General features: G+C 37.0%; 1 protein-coding gene across 2 annotated transcripts in view; it reads left to right on the top strand.

Annotated features, from left to right (window-relative positions):
* The window catches only part of LOC138173638 (transcriptional repressor protein YY1), a 41,558-nt gene that overhangs the window by 11,064 nt on the left and 10,026 nt on the right, over positions 1 to 20,468 (top strand). For both annotated transcript variants that reach the window (XM_069103685.1, XM_069103686.1), the window contains 2 exons: positions 12,980 to 13,142; positions 19,580 to 19,640. In XM_069103685.1, the coding sequence (XP_068959786.1) occupies positions 12,980 to 13,142; positions 19,580 to 19,640 (224 nt within the window). The remainder of the gene's footprint in view (positions 1 to 12,979; positions 13,143 to 19,579; positions 19,641 to 20,468) is intronic.

Raw genomic sequence — 20,468 nt, forward strand, 5'->3', positions numbered from 1 at the left:
ACACATTGCCAATCTGCCCAGGAGCAAGTCATTTAACTTCATTATCTTCCTCCAAACTCATGCTTCATCCTCACCCTCTTTCTGTCAAGGATGCCACCATCTTTCCAGTCAACCAACTTTACAACCTCTTACTCATCCTCAACTCTTCATTCTCCCTCAGTCCCCCACCCCCACATCAATTTTGTCAATTCTACTTACATGGCTTCTCTTGCATCTGTCCTCTTTATTCATACATCCTCCACCCAGATTCAAGCCCTTGTAAACTCGCCTGAAGCAATAATTTCTTTCTATTCAGTCTCTTCCCTTCTCCAATCCATCCTTGACACAAGTGCTAAATCTAGTAAAAACCAACTGCATACACCCTGTTCAAGAAGATTTAGTAGCTTCCTTTTTTTTTTCCCTAGGATAAAATACAGATTTGTCAGGCATTTAAAGCCCTTCACAATCTTGCTATATAACCTGTCTTTCTAGACCAATATCACATCATACCTCACAATCTGGTTCAGCCAAACTGGCCTACTTCTCCCTATATACATGTACACATTGCATCTCTTGGTTTGTGCCTTTGCACATACTGTCCACCTAGACTTGGCCATGTACCTGCCCCGCACCTATGCCTCATAGAATCACTAGTTTGCTTCAAGGCTCAGCCTCAAGTGTCAACTTCCTACAAAAGACCTTTTGGAACTCCCTCTAATTTCTTTGCATATTTTTTGTATTGGTTTATCTGCACTGCACATTTCTACCCAGTATGAGTTCTTCAGGGCAAGGACTGTGTTCATTTGTCTGTGTTTCTTTAGCTTCGCATGTAAAATAGGCACTTAAGAAATGCTTGTAGATTGAATAACACTTGAAGTGTCACAGACAGTTCCCTAGAGCTTTGTTATAGACAAGTCGTCTTTAGATGTTCCTGAGTCTCTGTACTAGGAGTTCCCTACACTGATGGACAGGTCCTCATGAAAATAACTTGTGTAACAGGACAAAACTAGGGATAAGAGTGAAGATTTCCAGTTACCCCTGGAAGTGCAATAGGACTTCAAAAGGAAGAGATTGCTGTGTCATACAATTGTCAGCAAAGACTTCCCCAAGGAGGTTAGATTTTGAAAGGAGAGAATTTTTGGATTGAGGGCATGAGCTATATGAAGAATACTAGGGTTAAGAGGAATATGTCAACAAAATTCAATTAAAAGTTTTATCAAAAGAAATGTCTAGTCCCTGTCCTCAAAGCACTTAGAATCCTCTGAGGATGACAGAAATGGAATGACAGTGCTATATGAGACAGAAGGGAGAGAAAGATCACTTCTAGCAGAAGTGGAATAGGGAAGGTTTTGTGGGGAGGTGCACCAGAACTGAGCCTTGAATGGAAGGATTTTAATAATTGATAATCTTGTTTTTTTATATCACATAACTTTCCCTAAATGCCCACCTTATAACAAAGTTAAAAAACACATAAACCAAGTTCAGCATATATGAGGTATTCCATACCCCATAACCCTCTACTATTTCCAAGGAGGGAAGCATTCTCATATTTCTTTCAGAGCTAAGCATTTAATTTCAGGGGATTTTTGCTATTTACTTTTCCATTTACATTTTTGAGGTGTTTTCATTATTTTCTTGTTTCTACGTTTACTTCACTTTGCATCAGTTTATACAGTCTTCCACTACTTCTGTGTTCTTTCATATTCATTGTTTCTGTTAGCTCAGTAATTGACCTTTCGTGTACAACAGTTTAATGATTTAATGGCATCTGCTTTCTTCCCATTTCTTTGCTGCAACGAAAAAATGCTCTTAATATTGTACTCATTACAGTTTTTATCTTTGACCTCCTTGGAGTAATATTCCTAGTAATGATATCTCTTGGTCAAAAGGAAATGGATTATTTCCAAGTACATTCTTTATGTATAAATGAAAGGATTTTAACAGGTGGAGATTGAGAGAGAGTTCATTTCAGTCAGGGGTGGCATGTGGCAACAAAGGCACAGAAACTTTAGATTTGGAAGAGAAAAGAGAACTAGTCCAACTCATTTTGCAGATGAGAAAAAGGCTTAGAAATGGAAACCATATGAGCCATCAATTGGGGAATGGCTGAACAAATTGTATATGAATGTAAGATTTTATTGCATTGTAAAGAACAGTGGATACAAAGAATCTGGACACACATGGGAAGATCTGTATAATCTGAAAGGGAAATTAACAAAAGCAAATCAATTTGTGGGATGACTATGACAGTATAAAACAGTATTGAAACACTGTAGAACACAGTGATCGATTGCCATGTCAGAAGATCCTTAGATTGAGAACTAGAAGGCCAACAGTAATCCAACCCCTACCTCTCTTTCCCTATTTACAAATGAAAAACTCTGGCCTAATGAGATTGTGACTTGCCCAGGGTCACACAGTAAATTGTTGAGGTGCTACTGTTGATGAGATGTCTCCTTCCTCTTCTGGTGGTCTGTTATTCAATCCTGTCTGACTTTCATGACTCCATTTGAGGTTTTCTTGGCAAAGTTACTAGGGTGGTTTACCGTTTCCTTCTCCCAGCTCATTTTATGGATGACCTGGCCAATAGGGTGAAGTGACTTTACCAGGGTCACGGAGCTAGTAAGTGACTGAAGCCAGATTTGCAGTCCCACTGCACCACCTAGCAGCACAAAATGAGGCAGATAATTGTCAATAAGTGGGTGCTGATGTGCAAAAAAAAATTTCATCAAAATATTTCCCCGCTCTACCCCCAAAGAGATTAAGTTGATTGATTTGAGACCTCACAATAAATAGCAGAGCCCTTACTTCATATACTTGTGTGCTTTTCCACTATACTCATGATGAGTACTTGGAAAGAGAAGATAAGAATAGAGAGAAATAAGCACCTCCAGTTTGGCTGGAAAGACCAGAAAGCTAGTGGGAAGCTGAGCTGGATTATGTAGGGCTTTGGATTCCAGGTTTGAGAAGTTTATACTTTATTTGGGTGGAGGTGGGGAGGTAGAAAGCCATTATTAAAGATGTCTGAGCAGGTTAGTTATATTCGACTTCTGCTTTAGGATAATTTCTTTGGCAGCATGTGGAGGCTGTATGAGAGAGGGTATGATTCTGAAGTAATGGTGTTAAGATAGTAGGGTGTTAGCTGGGGAAGTAGAAAGGAAGGGGATAGACTCTGGTAAGTAACATCTTCAGTGTGGGAAAGTTTAATGTGTTCTAGGTTCAGTATGGAAATGCTAAAAATTGGAATGGATTGTCCATTTATGCCTATCTATTTATCCTGCCTTCTTTTCAATAATTTCATTGTCCATTGGTAGTTTGGCCACAGATTAGAACATGCTACTGATGGGGCCAGCTACAGAGAACAAATTGTTCATGGCCACAGGCCATAAAGGGAGTTACCCAAATGCATCCATCTATCTCGAAAATGTAACAGAATGGATGAATTAATGAAATCTAGCAACCTTGTTAAGGGGACTCAAAAAGTACATGTCCTGTGTTGGAGGACAGAGTTTCCTCTATGCTGTCTTCATTGTCTTGGATGAAAAGTTACCTGAATGATTTTCCACTAGCCATACAGTAAATGTGAGGGCATATATAGCCATTTAAATACATCAGTCTTGTTCTAGCAGGGTAGGAGTCCCCAAGATGTCTATTTTTATCCACAGTGTTTTATGGTGTTTGAGTTCAAGTATTAACTCCAAACACAGTAGTTGGATCTTGGACATTTCACCTTTAGCAAATTATAGTTTTCTCATGTGTAATGAAGGTAATAATTCTTGTACCTACCAACCTTATAGTTAATTAGGCAAGTGTTTTGTAGATCATAAATAACCATATGAAATGTGAGCTGCTCTTATTTCTATTCTGATTACCTTTCCCATTTGCCATCAGAAAATTTGAATTCTCAGCCTTTGTTGGGAGAAATCAAATGTGCCTGACTCATACTACCTTCTTAATATATGGTTGTTGATGGACTGAAAAAAAGGCTCAAAAATAAAACTTAGTTATTTACTCTATCCCAAGTTTGTCGAACATGATGTATAGACTAAGAAAACTGTGGTAGGAAAGGTTAAAGTGACTTACCCCAAGGTGATCACAAGTAGTAATACTCATTAGGTATAGCCAAGATGGTGGGAAGGAAGAAGCAGTATAATACGAAAGTTTAGATCCATTATACCCTTCAACTAATACCTAACCAACAGCAAATATCAAAAAAAGAATGCCAGACTGAATAGTGATTAGGAATTCTGCAGTGAGTCATCTTTCTAATTCAAAATCACAAATTCTACTCACTGGCAAGTGACCAAGGTGAGAACTATGGAACAGAGGTGGGCTGGGACTCATTGCTCAGAGATGCTGTTCAGGCCAGCAATACTAGAGTTTCGGATCAGTGATCAACTAAACTCTACCCCTCTGCTTCCCGCCTCCCCCCCCCCCAAAAAAAAAAAAAAAAGGTGATAGAGCTATTATCAGGCTATAAATCCCAAAGAAACAGAACTCTAAAAGAGGAGAATAATTCCAAAGCACCTATAAGCAAAACCTCAAAGAAAAATATACTTGGCCACAAGACTAATTTGAATTCCTAGAAAACATGATGTATGAGATTATAAATGAGTTTGTTTTGTTTTTAATATAAATGAAATAAGAGCTTTGGAGGAAGCTTGGCAAAAAATCAACAGCTTAGCACAAAAAGTTTAAAACTTTGCTCCAAATAAGACACCCTGAAAATTAAAAGTGAATCAAACAAAAGTTCATTATGACAAAAGTCATTAAGAAAATGGTAAAGTCAAAAGACTGAGAAAAAATAGAAGAAAATAAAAAGTTACTCCTAGCAAAAACAACTGATCTAGAAAAGAGATCTTCAAGGAAAGGTGATTTAAGAATCATTTTACCTGGGGGCGGCCAGGTAGCACAGTGAGTAAGAGCACCAGCCCCAGAGTCGGGATAACCTGGGATGGAATCCGGGCTCAGACACTTAGCACCCACCCAGAAACACCTGGCCATGTAACCTTGAGCAAGTTACTTAACCCCAATTGCTTAAAAGAAAAAAAAAAAGAATCGTTTTACCTGACAGCTATGACCAAAAGGAAAAAAAAAGATCTCAGATATATTTATAGAAACTATTAAAATAGAATCCCCCTGCAGTCTCCTGAAAGAAGTTTCAATATCCAGAGCTTCCCAAGTCAAATTAAAAAAATACTATAAGCATGTAAAAAAAAACACTTGAGTACTGAGGAACCACAGTTAAGATCCCACAAGGTTTAGCAGCTACCACAGTGAAAGAACAGAGAGCATGGAATAAGCCATTCTAAAAGGTAAAGGCATGATAGTTAACATTTGAATAGCACTATATGCCAGGCACTGTACTAAGTGCTTTACAATTATTCTCTAATTAGATCCTTACAACACCATTATCCCCATTTTACAAATGAGGAAACTGAGGCAAGCAAGTTGAATGACCTGCCCAGGGTCACCTGGCTAGTAAGTATCTGAGTCTGGATTTGTTCTTAGGTCTTCCTGACTCCAGAACCATCAATTTCTCCACTATATGTCTAGGACCATCACTGTCTCCACTATGCGACTTAGTTTACCACCAAAAATAGTTACCCAGAAAAATTTAATATACTCCTGCAGAGGGGGAAAATGGATCTTAAATGAGATATCTTTCAAGACATTCCCAGTGAAAAGATCATGAAGTTGAATAGAAACTATAGAGAAGAAATTAGAGAGGAAATAAGATGAATGCAAGCAGTGTTTGCATTCCAATGATAATATAAGCATCCTCTGGGGGGGAAATGTCAGCAGAAGTCACCGGGAAATGAGTAAGATGGATGGATTGGCAGTAATTTGTGTGGTGTTTTATCTTGGGAGGGGATACAACAGAAGAAGAAATGTATTTCACTTAGCTGGAAAGAGTGCAAGTATAAACAATCAAATGTTACAAACTTTGCTTTTTAACTCAGAGTAAAGTAAGAACCAGGAGAATAATTTATACTATTTTTTTAATTGTGAAAAATAATTTTGAAAGATTTTTTAAATCCATCGAAATGATCATGATTCCAAAGGACCCATGAATTACAATAGTGCTTACGTACTGACAGAGAGGTGATAGACATGCAGAGTGAAATTTGCGATTTTGGGCACAGATTATGTGGGAGATTATTTTGCTTGACTATGCACATTGTACAGTAATTTTGTTTTTTAATGTGTTCAGTTTGTTAACAAAAATAGGGGTAGCTAGGTGGCTCAATGAATTGAGCACCAGCCCTGGAGTCAGGAGGACCTGAGTTCAAATCCGGCCTCAGACACTTGACACTTAACCAGCTATGTGAACTTGTGCAAGTAACTTAACTCCAATTGCCTTGCCTTCCTCCCTCCTCCCCCCCCCCCAAAAAAAAAAAAAAGAAAGATGCATTTTAAATCTAATAATTTGATGTAAATTTGTGGGATTTTTCCTTCATTGAAATTTTGCTGATGCAATATTGTCATGTATCCATATAGTATAGTATTGTGAGCAAGTCATTAGATGCATATATTCCTTCAAATGCATGCTGAATTTCATGACAATGTGTGATACACTCAACTGCCCACACTTGCTTGTTAAGAACCTATTGGGGAATTTGACCACTGATTATAACTTGAATTTTGTTTGTATATATGGAAAATAATGTAATCACTACAACTGTAACTCTTACACAATAGATGAAATATGTTCAAACTGTTTTCCAAAATTTTCATTCAGTACCTCTCAGGTGCACCTGAGGCTACCACCACCCCCCTGGATCTTCCAGCACCACCCAGGATACCGTACTGCCCACTTTGAGAACCTATAACTTTATACTATAAAATTATGTCACAGTATTCCATCTTTATTTGGGAATTCTGCTTCTCAGTATAGCAATATATTTATCAGATTATCATTCAATAGGGATAAGACTTTCATGCTCACTAGGATAAACACATAACATTTTTAGATTGTGAATATTTTCTAGTCTGAAGATAACAAGGTGTTATGCAGGTTCATTTACTTTGGACAACATCTGACAACAGTTTTGGTATATCCTTGAATGAAAAACTGCTGCTTTTTTTTTTTTTTTTCCCCAGTTAACAACTGCTCCATCTTCCGGGTCACTATGAAGGTCTTTGCTTGTTTTCTGAGGATTAATTAATTAGGCTCTTCTACAACAGTAAAGAGTTCTGTCAGTGGTTGGTGCTTGACCATAGGCCTTTGTGCTTGAAAGCAATGATCAATCCTATTTGATTGTGGGCTTAAATGATAGTTTGAAACACTTCCCCACGCCAACAGCTGCTGTAATATCTCTAACAGTCATTGAAGTGTGCTATTTAAGAGCTACCTGACTTTTTTACATTTCCTTAGGATGATAAAAAAAAATTAATAACTCAATAAAAGAGTTTTATTGCTGTCAAAAAATGAAACCATATCAAAATTATTGCTGGTCCCAAGTCATTTGCATACCATAGTTACTGCAGGCATTAGGAGGATAGAGGTAAAGCTGCAACCTGTTATCTCATTGATGTCAGGAACTCCCAAGGCAGAAAAAACATACCAAAGCAGCTAAGCTGCAATGTAGTGTCTTAGCTGCTTTAAAAAAACAACTCAGAAATTGGTATCAGAGGTGGATAGTCTTTCTTATATTTTTATGTCTGGTTCTCTTTTCTCTGTGCTATAGCTGCTTCTCACTGCAGGTATTATCCTTATTTTACAGAAGTGTTCATTGAGGCTGGAAAAGGTAGTGATTTGCCCATTGTCACTTTGAGTGTTTGAAGTGAGATTTGGGGTCTTCCTGAGTACACAGGAAGAAATAGATTTTAATTAGAAGAGATGTATGAACAAAAAGATGGAGACAGGTGAACAGTTCAGAAACAAGATTATGGAAGTGGTTTGGTTTAACTGGATTGAATAATACCAGAAAATAGGAAAGGTAGATTTGAATCAAGTTGTGAAGGGCTTCAAAAGCAGGATCAGGATTGAAGGAGTTTGTTCATTGAAGACATGTTGGGATTGGGAACAAGGTTGAGCAAAGAATCTCTTGCTAAGACTGGAGGACCCAATATTACCTCCTGGCTCAACTATTGAAATAGCTTTCTCATTCTCACTGCCTCTAATTTGTCCCAATTTCCACTTGGTTCCTCCACATAGTTGCCCTTGGCAGCTAAGTGATTCCTGAAGTTCTGGTGTGACCATATCTGTCACTCATGCCAAAGAATCTCCAGTGGCTCTCTTTTGCCTCTGGGATCAAATACAAAGCCTTTTTTTTTCCAGACTTACTACATATTACTCCCTTTGAGTCATTCTACAGTCCATCAAAATGGCCTACTTGCTGTTCCTCACACACAAACCACTTCTGTCTTTGTGCAGGTTGTCCCACATGCTTATAATGCACTCCTTCCTTGGCTTCAACTTTTAGACACTAGCTCATTTCAGAAACCACCTCCTATATGAGGTGAGGCCTTGATTTTCTTCCCTTGCCTCATCCCGCCCTCCCCCCCCCCCCCCCCAAAAAAAAAAGTTACTTTATGTTTTTTGCTGGATATGTATAAGTTTCACCTTTTAGAATGTAAAATACCTTAAGGCCAGAGACTATTTAGAGTTTGCCTTTGTATACCAGCTTCTATCACTGTATCCAAGATGGTTTAGATGTGTAGTAAAATGTCTCTACTTGATTTTGTTGATAAAAAGATTGTCCTGTATCAGTGAGAGCCCAGTAAAGTTAACATAAATTTGTAAGGAAACCAGTTAGCTCCTTAGAGGGGGTGGGTATTATTCAGAATTCCAGACCAGATCTTCTATCTTGGCCCTACTTAACAGTTTGAAGAACTTTATTAGGCAAATCACTTAAGTCCTCTGAGCTTTAATTTCACTATCTGTAAAATGGTCTTTCAGTACTTCCCTGACAAGATTGTGTTGTGGATCCCATTTGTATGTGTATTTTTAGTGTTGGCATAAGTACACACTTTTTTGCTAGAGGAATTTTTTTGTCTGTGACCATGGCATTATATATTATTGTATATAATATATATTGTATATAGAAAGGCATTTATAGTACTCAAATGAGACTGTGGTCTTATTACTTTAGTTCGTTCCTTCTAAAGATTCTAATCAGATCCCATCTATGTTGGGTGAAAGAATATATCACCAAATATCCAATTCAATCCCATTTCTATTTGACTGCAGTTTTTCTGTGAATTTGTGTAGTAGCTTTAGAGTTTATTATAAATACTTAGAAATACTTCATTATTTCAATCTTTTTTACCTTGATTATGGACATTAACATTTCGTTATCATTCATATTTATTAAACCTCAGGTGCACATCCTATATTTTCTAAAACTTGAATTCTGTGAATTCTTTAGAAGTAGGATATGTAAAATATTATGCTAATTAACAGCACATTAGTTAATCTCATGTTCACTTTACAGAGTTAAGAATTAGAAAGGAAGAAAAACATGAATTATATAAAGGAAAAGGATTTGGAATTTTATGACTTGACCATGTGAAATATGAACCTAAGGGTTCCTTCATCTTAAAGCTAGTCTAAAATTTAAACAATGTTAAACATGTTTCTATCCTGTTGTTAATATACCTGTTGGAAAATTAATTTCTTTCCCTTGGCAGCCAGTCAGTCCCTTTGTTTAACATCCATCAGGAAATATCAAATAAAAAGCATTAATGCTATCACTTAAATCTATTTTCTTATGCAGTGTCCACATCACATGTCTAATTAACTCTTCCTTTAACCTTTTCTGGGTCGAATTATCTAGGTTCTTTTTGTCATTGTCTCCAAGGTGACAAATGTATATATTGTTCCATGGTTTGTAAAAGCACTTACCTCATTTGGACCTTACCAATTTGTACCACAATTCTGTGGTACAGCTAGATTCATACATTATCTCCCATATCTTATAGATAGATGAGAAAACTGAGGTGGTTTAGTCCATTTCTCATTTTGTTTCTTTTTATACTGATCTTAGTGACCCACTTTTGACTGCTCCTCTCTCCCTTATTTCCATGATGTGATAATAGTGATTACCTGAGAAGTGCTGCGAATAATTTGAGGTTTATCTTACTATTTTCTTTATCCCAGTAGTTCATAGGCTCTTCTATATGAGTGAATGGGATGTTACTGTGAGCCAGTTTGGGGGGAAAGGGGGAGGGGTTAAAGGGAGAGGAAGAGAGATAAGTTGTTGTGAAGAAATTTGGTTACATTTCCCTCAGATTCCACAGTAATGATATGTCCATTTGTGATACAAGTTAGAGAAATGAGAAGAGGTAGATGTTAGCTATTGCCAGGCTTTTTCCTATGCCAGTCAGACTCCTCCCCAAAATTAGAGTTTAGAATGAATATAGATTTTTTTCCCCCTAGATGCAAGCTTACTTACTAGGAATTAAAACCAATAATATTTAATGTTTTTGGTGTATAACAGGTATTTTGCTTCAGTGTTTAGAATGGGAGTAAAGATGAGTTGGATGAGGAAGAAGAGGACAGCAAAGTAGCATTCTGAACTAATATTAGGGCATTTTCCTATAAATACCTTATGCATGGGAAACAGTATAGCATAGTGTAAAGGGAACTGGGAAATGCATGCTCATATTCACGAATCTTTTACTTAATTTTGGTCACTATACTTAACCTTTCTTGGCCTCAGTTTTCTTAGCTATAAAATGGGGATAATAATGCTTTCTTTAACTTCATTCCTCCTACGAGGTAAAAGTTTTCTAAACCTTGAAAGTGCAATATAAATGGGAACTTTTATTAGTTACATTTTTAACTCTTTGAGCAATTTTTTTTTATACAGGGATCTATACTCAACCTAATATTCTTAATTTGTTGTCCTTGGCTGCAAAGGAGTAAACTTGGGGCTGTATATGTGCTTTTAGGTCTGTGGGCCAGCTCAAACAATGCAGTGAGTTCAGTGGTATCATTTCTGTGGGAGACAGTTGCTTTGCTGAGGAAAGGAGACTATTCTTAAACTAAGGACTTTGAAAGAAAAGGTGTCAGTAGGTTTGTAGGGAAGAATATTCTAAGAAAGGGTACCACAAAAGTAGATAGCTCACAGAGTCAAGAAGCTGTTCATAAATGGTCCACTGTTGGGTTGCCTATAGAGTATATGAAGAGAGGCTAAAAGAGTAGATTAAAACTAGATTGTGGGTTGTTTTGATTGGCAGGCTGAGTTGTGAGGGGTTTCCCCCTAGTAGGGAATAGAAATCACAAAGTGTCTGCTAATTTTATAAGTTACAAAATTATTTTGGTACCTACATGAAGGATGTATTGATAAGTGTGAGATTTGAAGGGGAAGGAAGGCTTTTCAACACTACTGCAATCATTAGAAAAAGATGAAAGTGAAGAGTTGGGGAAGGGAGCATTTGAGAAAGAGTTCATAATTAATTGGACATAAATGGAGGGAGAGAGAGAGAGAAAAGTTAGAAAACGGTTTTTGATCCTGGGTGGTTATAAGAATGACAATGCCACAGCAGCAAAGGAGAAGTTAGGAGGGGGCAGGTTTCAGATCAGAAAACCAAGAAAAAGGCTAGTATGAATAAAGTAGAGCCCCTGTGGTTATAAGCTACTTAAATGGACATAACCTTTAACTAATTCCAAATACAAGAGCTGTTTTGAAGATGCAGAAGATATTTTGGATTGGATACACAGGATGGGGCCACTTTCAAGGTAGGGGGAGCCTTTGGAGGTTTTTGTTGGCTTATCTTCTAAAACAAAGGTATTGGGGATCATGGTGGATACAGAGAATGGTTCAGACCCAAGAAGATAGTCTCTGATATGTACTGGCTATGTGACCCTGGGCACGTCACTGAACTTTTCAATGTTCTAGGCAATTTTAAACTAAGAAGCTGTTGGCCTAAATTGATAGTGTAAGTTATCTCACTAGTAGTTCCCTATGATGAATGAAATAATGGTCTAGTCCCTATCCCTTTGTTTTGTTTTTTTACACAGGGAAGTAGGTGTATTATAGTTTTTGGTCTAAAGATTATTAAGGAAAGTATTTTTGTAGACCTTAAAGAATCTTGTAGTTATTTTCCAGGAAGGAGAGGAAAGATGTGAGAGATTTCAAGGAGATTTTCCAAGACTTGGTGACTGAGCATAGGAAATGATGGGGAGGAAAGGTGATTTGGGTTTTGAATGTGTTAGATTTGAACTTATTTATGGCACGGTATTCCACATGCCAATGTCCTACAAGCAGTTGATCGTTATGGGTATAGTTATGCTAGTTAGAAGGAAGAAGAGAATCTTCTAACCCCCAAGCTTGAAATGTATCTCTCAGACTAAAATATGATTTAAATTTTTGTATACATATCATCATTTCTATTCCCTGTCCTCCACCCTCAGACATCTCTGGGTATCTGTAAGCTTCTTGAGGGCAAGGCCAGTTTTATTTTTAACAGTCTTTACATCTCACACAGTTGATATTACAGTGCCTTATATAGTAAGTTCATATATTATTAACTTTAAAAGATCAAGAAGATTTCTTAGGAAATTTAAAGGAAGGTACTTTTAAAAGGGGGGAAGAGGTGCTCATAATCGAGAGGCAGAATCTTGTATGCTGGGGACGGCTAGGTGGCGCAGTGAATAGAGCAGCAGCCTTGGAGTCAGGAGGACCTAAGTTCAAATCTGGCCCCAGTCACTTAACAGTCACTAGCCGTGTGTCCTTGGGCAAGTCATTTAACCCCAATTGCCTTGCCCTTCTCCCCCGCCAAAGGCAAACAACAAACAAACAAAAAAAAAAACAATTTATGTGCTTAGGAGTCACTGAAGTAATGTTAAAGAGAAGGAAGGCTGTTTGGAGGGGGGAAGAAAAAGTTATTGAAAACCTGGTTGGGGGGATGGTTAGTGCAGTTCCAGTAGAGGAAAGAGATGGCTACAAAATCTAAATTACTGGTTGCTTTAACTTTGAGAAGTTAAAGCAGTTCTAACTGAATCTGCACATCTTTATAAATCCTAGGGTAATCTCATAATGTGTTTCAGATGATAAAAAAGATATTGACCATGAGACAGTGGTGGAAGAACAGATCATTGGAGAGAATTCACCTCCTGATTATTCTGAGTACATGACAGGCAAGAAACTTCCTCCTGGAGGAATACCTGGCATTGACCTCTCAGATCCTAAGCAACTGGCTGAATTTGCTAGGTAAGTCACAAGAATTGCCACCTCCCCAACCCCACCCCCCTTTAAAAAAAAAAAAATTTAGAAAATGCTCTGCAGTTCTGACCAGCCATGATACTGTGCCTTAGTTGCCATTGTAGTTTGTATTATTTTGCTAGGTAAACTTTGAAAACAAAATTGATCAGTTCTATTTTAAGCAAGTGTGCTAATGTGTGTGGCAGCATTTTGGATCCTTTGAGACCATAGAATAGAGACAATTTTCTCCATCATAGAAACCAAAAATCATCTTTACCACATTAACTCTGCTGTTTTAATCCTAAATTTTGAAAGTATATTAGACTAGAGTTTAGGAGACTTGGGATCATAGTGCTGTTTCTGTTGACTGATTCCAGAGAGTTATTCAACCATTCTGTGCCTTGGTAAGACATTAGTTAAATTAGAGAATGTTTTGGTCAGATCAGTTAGCAGGCATAGCCTCATCCCTAACAACACAAATAGGTGACTAGGAATCTCTAAGTCAGTAACTGGTGAAAGGTTAGGAGAGACCTAGACCAAGGTCCATATACAAAGGCTCTTGCCTCAAATATTAGCTACCTTTGTGACCCTGGGCTTATCACATGGCTTCCCAGCGACAGTTTCCTTACTTATAAAATGAGTATAATATATGCACCTGCTTCTTGGGGTTGTTGTGAGGATCAAATAACATTATGCCTTTAAAGCACTTTGCAAACCTTAAATATTACATAAAGGGCATTTAGGAAGTAATAACAGTGTATGGAAAGAACACTGTATTTGGAGTCAGGACCTAGTGCAGGGGATGGGTATCTGGGACCTTGAGGCTACCTGTGGCCCTCTAGTCCTCAAATGTGGCCCTTTGACTCCAAATTTCACAGAACAAAATCCCTTAATAAAAGGATTTGTTCTGTAAAACTTGGACTCAGATCAAAAGGCCACACCCAAGGACCCAGAAGGCCACGTGTTCTCAAGGTTGCTGGTTCCCCACCCTTGACTAGTCTCAATACATGCTGAGCTTCAGTTTCTTCAGCTTCAAATAAAGATAACTTCCCATATCTACCTCAAAGGGTTGTCATGAGACAACCCACGTTATGTGCTTTGTAAACTCTTAAAGGGTGCAAACATGGTGGTACCACTTTTACCTATGGGGAGGGAGAGGCTTCATGGAGCAAGAAGGCATAGTAGAGGTTATTTGGGTTTCATCTTTGCTGTCGGAGCCTGTTAGCCTTTACTGTGGCTTAGTGATGTACTTGAGCACTTTTGGCCCAGTGAATTGGTAACCAAGCTTTGACTAATTGATACTTGGGGGAACTAGAAAGTACTGTTGTTAAATATGGTGGTGGTGATATGACTTCTTGATTCCTTCTACAAACATCATCAGGTAAGTTGAACTGACTTACCTTAACCAATGGTAATCAATTATAGTACCTTGCAGCTTGCAGCAATATACTGTTGAAGAGTATTTGTATAATATGTATTAAAGTGGTTTCTTTGTTGGGCGTTCTGCAAGTATTTCTCTTCCACATTATGACAGTAGGTAGGTATAAAACAAGTTGAAAGCTTTTTTTTTTAACTTGGGGGGCAGGATGGTTTAAAACAAAGAGGCTCCTTTGTTTCTAAATTTTCTTATATTTCTAGTATTCTTTAATATTCCTGGTTTAAAGTGATCTTCCCCTCTGGGGACTCAACACAGCCCTTCTATTATATATCTGTGTCCTGTTTTTCTGCCTGTTTCTCTTAGCACCTAGGATTTACTTATGATAAGAGTTAAGTAAATTTTTGTTGGAATGATGAATGAATCATATAAGTATATAAATTATGTTTATATATTGGAATTATCTAAATATATTCTAAAAACTGTTGGTAATACCATTGGTTATAGAAAGCAATTACTAATTGATCCAGGTAGGTTGATGAATAAACACTCCTTGCTGAGAGCTTTAGTTTCTAATTCAGGGCTATCACCTTTATAGGTAGCATGGGGTTGGAAGATGGCCAGCATTTAAAATTGTGCTATTGATGACTGTAGTAAAAATAATTATGACCTTTTGAGGGACCTAGCATAATATAATAATAATCCCTCACATTTCTATAACATTTGATAGCTTACAAATTGGTTTTCCTTAAAATCATCTGTGGGAAGGCAGAACAAATGTTATCCATTTTACAGATGGGGAAACTAAGGCACAAAATGGTGAATCTATTGTTAGGTAGCAGAACTAGTACTCAAAGAAATGTCTTCTGATTCTAAGTCTAGTTTTCTTAATCACTATAACATATAGAGACTTGTGAAGATATCTGATCAGCAGTAGAGAATAGCATTGATGTCTGAATTGCTCCCTTTGGGCAAAATTGCCAGACAGCAAATTATTTGGGCCTATTCCACCTCCCTTTTCCACCCCATCCTCCATCTCCGCCACCTGCTGTGTAGTGCCTTTGTGCTTTGGCACACCATGTTGCTTTCCATAAACTACCCATGCTCCAAAATTGTCTTTTGTTTTCCAGTGGAGTTGAGGGGAAATGGGGGGAGGGGGACTCATTTTCTTCAAGCCAAAAAGAAAGTCAAATGATCTAATTAAAAGTGATTCATATTGAGAGGTTTGACCAATAAGACCTTAATTGGTATATCTTAAGCAAGAACAACTTCCTGTTAAAAAAAAAAAATTTTTTTTAAATTGGCAAAGGGAAGAGGGGTTAAGAATCTTTAATGAATTCTGGCCCTTGGTTTACCCCTAATTTAGTTTTAAGTAATTTGTATTAATTTTTGGCACAACAGACTGCAAAAATTTGTTCTCTGAGAAACCCAGGCAGTTTATAAGTTGATAGTGAGTCAGTAATATTTTTTATTATGATGTCAAATACAGACCCTACCTACTTCACGAAGTTGTACATAAGATCAGATCTAAGTATTTAAGAGTATGTCATTAAGAGCAGCCCATTAATTAATGGTATGTTTCACTACATTTTTGGTTTTGGAATGATTTGATTATTAGGCCCTTTATCAAATATTTCATCAAAAGCAATGCCATTCTTTCCATAAATCAGTGGTAAGTTCTACAAGAGCTTTTGGCCTGCTAAAATGGTCCAAAGACCCCCAAAATGTTCAATCTCAGGGCTGAAGAGGGATCTTAGAAGTCATCTAGCCTAATAAAATATAAGCTTGTTGAGGGCAGAGACTATAATTTTTTTTTTATCTTTTGTGTCACTGATTTCTTGCTTCTAATAGGCATTTAATCATTGCTTTGTTGGATTGAATATAGCCCAGTAGCAGGATTCACTTGACATCCCCACCAGATTACTCCAGTACCTTTGCTTGCTTGAAGATCTTGAATGATTCGAAACTTCTTACATCAAAAGGCAGCCCATTGTACTTCTAGATATCTCACATTCTTAGGGGAATGTCTTTTAGTGCTTAAAATAAAATCTAATTTCCTTGTATAATCCATCCTTTGTTCCTACTTGTCCCATAAAGTAGGCAGAATGAGATTGAGATCAGTGACAGTATGTGATGACATAATCAAGACATTGAATATTCCCACTAACTCCTCATTCCTTTCCCAGGCTTGAACTTCTTTCTAAAATAACCTTCTCATGATACTGTGATTCTAGAAACTTAAAGTATATATTAAACTTAGTTCCATTTCCCTGGCATTAAGATGACCCTTTTGCAGCTTTAACTGTGTTTGAAGAAGCAGACTTTCCCAAACTAGCATTCCATACAATTTCATGGAGGAAAAATGTTCCATTTTAAGCTCATTAAAAGAATTCTGGTTGGATTTCCCTTCCCCATTTTTATATATAGCAAATTACCAATCTAGTAAATAAAATGTCTTTTCTGCTTGCTTGTTTCTTTTGTCTTGACCTCAGCTCTTTACCCTTGAATGCAAGTAGATAATCTGAATAGGATTACATGATTTGAACTTTTATCTGATAATATTTTAAAAATTACAAAATCGCCCCGTTCAGAAAATGGATTTGTTTTTTCTACTAGACTTTAAAAGATCATAAACTCTTTCATTTTTATTCAGTCCTCAGAATGTTTGGTTTACTGTAATGCTTTAAGAACTAGATTTCTGTGTAAATCCAATGGTGCATTTTAAAATATATTTCATACTGAAATTCATTGTTCCATAACCTAACAAAAAAGCAAATGTTTCTTGATTAAAGTCCATACTTAATGGACACTGAATGTCCATACTATGTATGTCTCTTTTACTCTTCTAACTTCAAATAATTTTTTGTTATCTTGATTTAATTTTGATGTCCTCAAAAGTGGAAAGAAGCAAAAAAAAAGTTTGTATAGATTGGATATTTTTGCTAATCAGAGGGAGAAGATGAGGGAAATTAAAACTAAAACTTTTAAAATTTGGCTTTTATCAAATTTCACATTTGACAAGTTTGTATTTGAGTAAAAAGTCATAGTATTTTTGATACTATTGCACAGAATTCTAAGAAGTAGCAAATCTGAATCCAACCTCCAGGTGGAGCAGTGTTACAAAAAAAATCTACTTACATCTGTTAGATATGGATACAGGCCCAAACCCAGAGATTTATGAGTCTTTGTTACAGAACAAAGCCTAGTACAGGGGTGGGGAACCTTCGGCCTTTAGGCCACTTGTGGCCTAGGCCCTTGGGTGCAGTCTTTTGGCCTAAGTCCAAGTTTTACAGAATAAACCCTTTTATCAAGGGAATTTGTTCTGTGAAGTTTGTATTCAGTCAAAGAGCCACACTGTCAGATCTAGGGAGCCAATTCATATGTGGCCTCAAGGCCACAGGTTCTCCACCCCTGACCTAATACGATATTTAGAAAACATTTGTTAATTAGAGCCATAATCCAGTTATCAAGGCTTAACATCCATTTCCTTAAAAAACACCTACCTATATCTTTTTGGTTTGTAAGGTAAAGCTATCTAGGTGTATAGTCCCTACCAGGGTTGTTTAGACTGCTTGGTTCAAGAACTTGTCTCTTTCCTTTCTACTCTACATAGATCCTAAGGGAGAAAGTAAAGGGAAAGTTTTTTTGATGATCTTGCCAAAAGACCAAGTTTTAGGTCAGTGAAAATGCCAGGTAAGTCAGAGGATAATTTAGGAACCAGACAGTAATCGGAGAGCTATGGGTTCTTTCTTCTTGCCCCAAAGAAGGAGGCTGTGGTGATCCTTTGATCTCTTTGTTTCTGTCTACCTCATTTGGCAATAAGAATCCCCATGGTTAACAGTTGCTGGGGTTTGGAAGTTAAGTTTTTTGTATTTACAAAGTGCCAGCCTTGATCTGCTCTGTCACCACTGCCATGGCTTTTATTAGCATAACGCTGTGTGTATGGAGAAGAAAGCACTGGATTTAGTCAGATCTGGGTTTGAGTCCTGGTACTACCATATAACTAAGCAAATTGCTTCCCTTCTTAGGAACCTGTTCCTTTGTTATAAAAATGAAAATAGTAACACTTGGACTGACAGGGAAAAGTATTTTGTCAGTAAACTATAGATAGCACTGTGGAAATAACTTGTTCCTGTGACATGTTTTTCTTCTGAAGTCCACATTACTTTACAATTCTTTCCTGATTCTTTACCTGCTGACCTAAAGTTTACAGTGGAAAGTCAAAATTAAAGAAAATTTCTTCACTCCATAGCCTGTGTTGCAAGCCGTGTTCCCCTTTTGTCAGAATTTTTGATAACTAAAGCATCAGTTCCTAGATTCTTTCTATTCTGGTTCTAGGATTCCATTGTTTAACTTAAAATGAATAAAAATCTGAAATATTTTATCTGTATTGGATACATACCCAAGAATATCCTTTTTATAAACCAGAGATAAGAGAGGTAAAAATCAAGCCTATTATCATTTAATAAAGTCTTTATATGAAGGACTTTATAGTGCTTGACTTAACTGGTACTAGCAAGCCTACTACAACTAGCTATCTGCTGGTGGGTGTCAAAAGGTGTGTAATCAGGATGGTGAAGGAACTACAAACCATTTCTTGGGGGTCATCAGAAGGAGCTGACAGTGTTTGGACTCGAGTCTGGGGGAGAAGGGTGGGAAATGATCATTATCTTTGCAGATGATCATTATTTGTCCTACAGAGTAATGTAGGAAGAGAAATTATGTGTATTCTGTTGATTCAGAGACAGAATGAGGGACAAAGAATTGAAGCTGCAGAGAGGCAGATTTTAACTTGATATATTTTTAAAACAAACTTTTTCAAACTGTTGGAGCTAACAAAAAGTAGAATAAGCTGCCTTGGTGTAGGTAGTGAGTTGTGTTACACTGGAGGATTCGGGGATATTGTTGGAGATTTCTGTCCAGGTTGGACTAGGTTTCTTCTGAGGCCCTCCTACTCTGAGATAATGGTAGCTCTATGATTTTTATATTAGGATAACATTTCAGGGAATATGATTTATTTCAGTTGAGTCTACCCACTCCTGCAAATGCCTGTCTCTCTCTCTTTTGTAAGAATGAAGCCAAGAAAAATTAAAGAAGATGATGCTCCAAGAACAATAGCTTGCCCTCATAAAGTAAGTAATGCTAGGGGATTTATGGGAATTTGGTGATAATTGTCATTACATTGTAGAATGCTGAATTTTACAAATTTTCATTTTTTTCCCCATCTTCCTATTGACAAGACTTTGCTCCTAGAGTTCTTTTGTTGAAATACGGAGATTTGACTTATCTTTGAATTAGATATTCACTTTTTGACATAGGTAGCTATTTGATGTAACTTTTTTTTCCTAAAAGGCCATTTTAGTTAAAGGGGACTGCATTGTGGCCTCAGTCCCTTTATTACTGTTATATTAATATACTGTTAATCCTTTTTAAGCATTTTATCAATATTTGGAAATTACTCAAATGATACTAACTTAATATTTATCTTTACCTCAATGTTCTGATGAATTATTGGGACACTGGGGTTGTTATTCCCAAGATCCATGATTTTCAGTGACTGATCACAATCTTCCTTCACTTGGGGCATGAACTTCTCTGCTAAGTTAGTCTCACAGGTCAGACAAAATAAGTCTTGACAGTAGGCTTGTCTACCTTTGTAACTTTGCATTAGGTCCTCCCCAAAATTAATTCTTTGAAGATTTAGGGTCAGATCCATGCCTCAGGAAGTCACTGGAGAAAAAGATATATATGTCAGCAGATATGTAACTTTTCAAGGTACATGAGTTTCTGATGTAATAGACTTGTTTTCAAACTTAGCTCAAATATGAATAATCTGATTAACAAAGTTTTTTTCATGGGTACCATGGGGAAGTGGTACAAATAAAAAGGTTTTAAAATGCTAGAAAGAAATCTGAATTTTGAGTTAGACACAGAAATTGGTGAAGGGAATGAGATAAAAA

This window comes from Petaurus breviceps, unplaced genomic scaffold, assembly GCF_028583685.1.
Source record: "Petaurus breviceps papuanus isolate PSGF00001 unplaced genomic scaffold, PetGlider_PUasm1.0 63, whole genome shotgun sequence".
NCBI classification, from domain to species: Eukaryota; Metazoa; Chordata; class Mammalia; order Diprotodontia; family Petauridae; genus Petaurus; species Petaurus breviceps.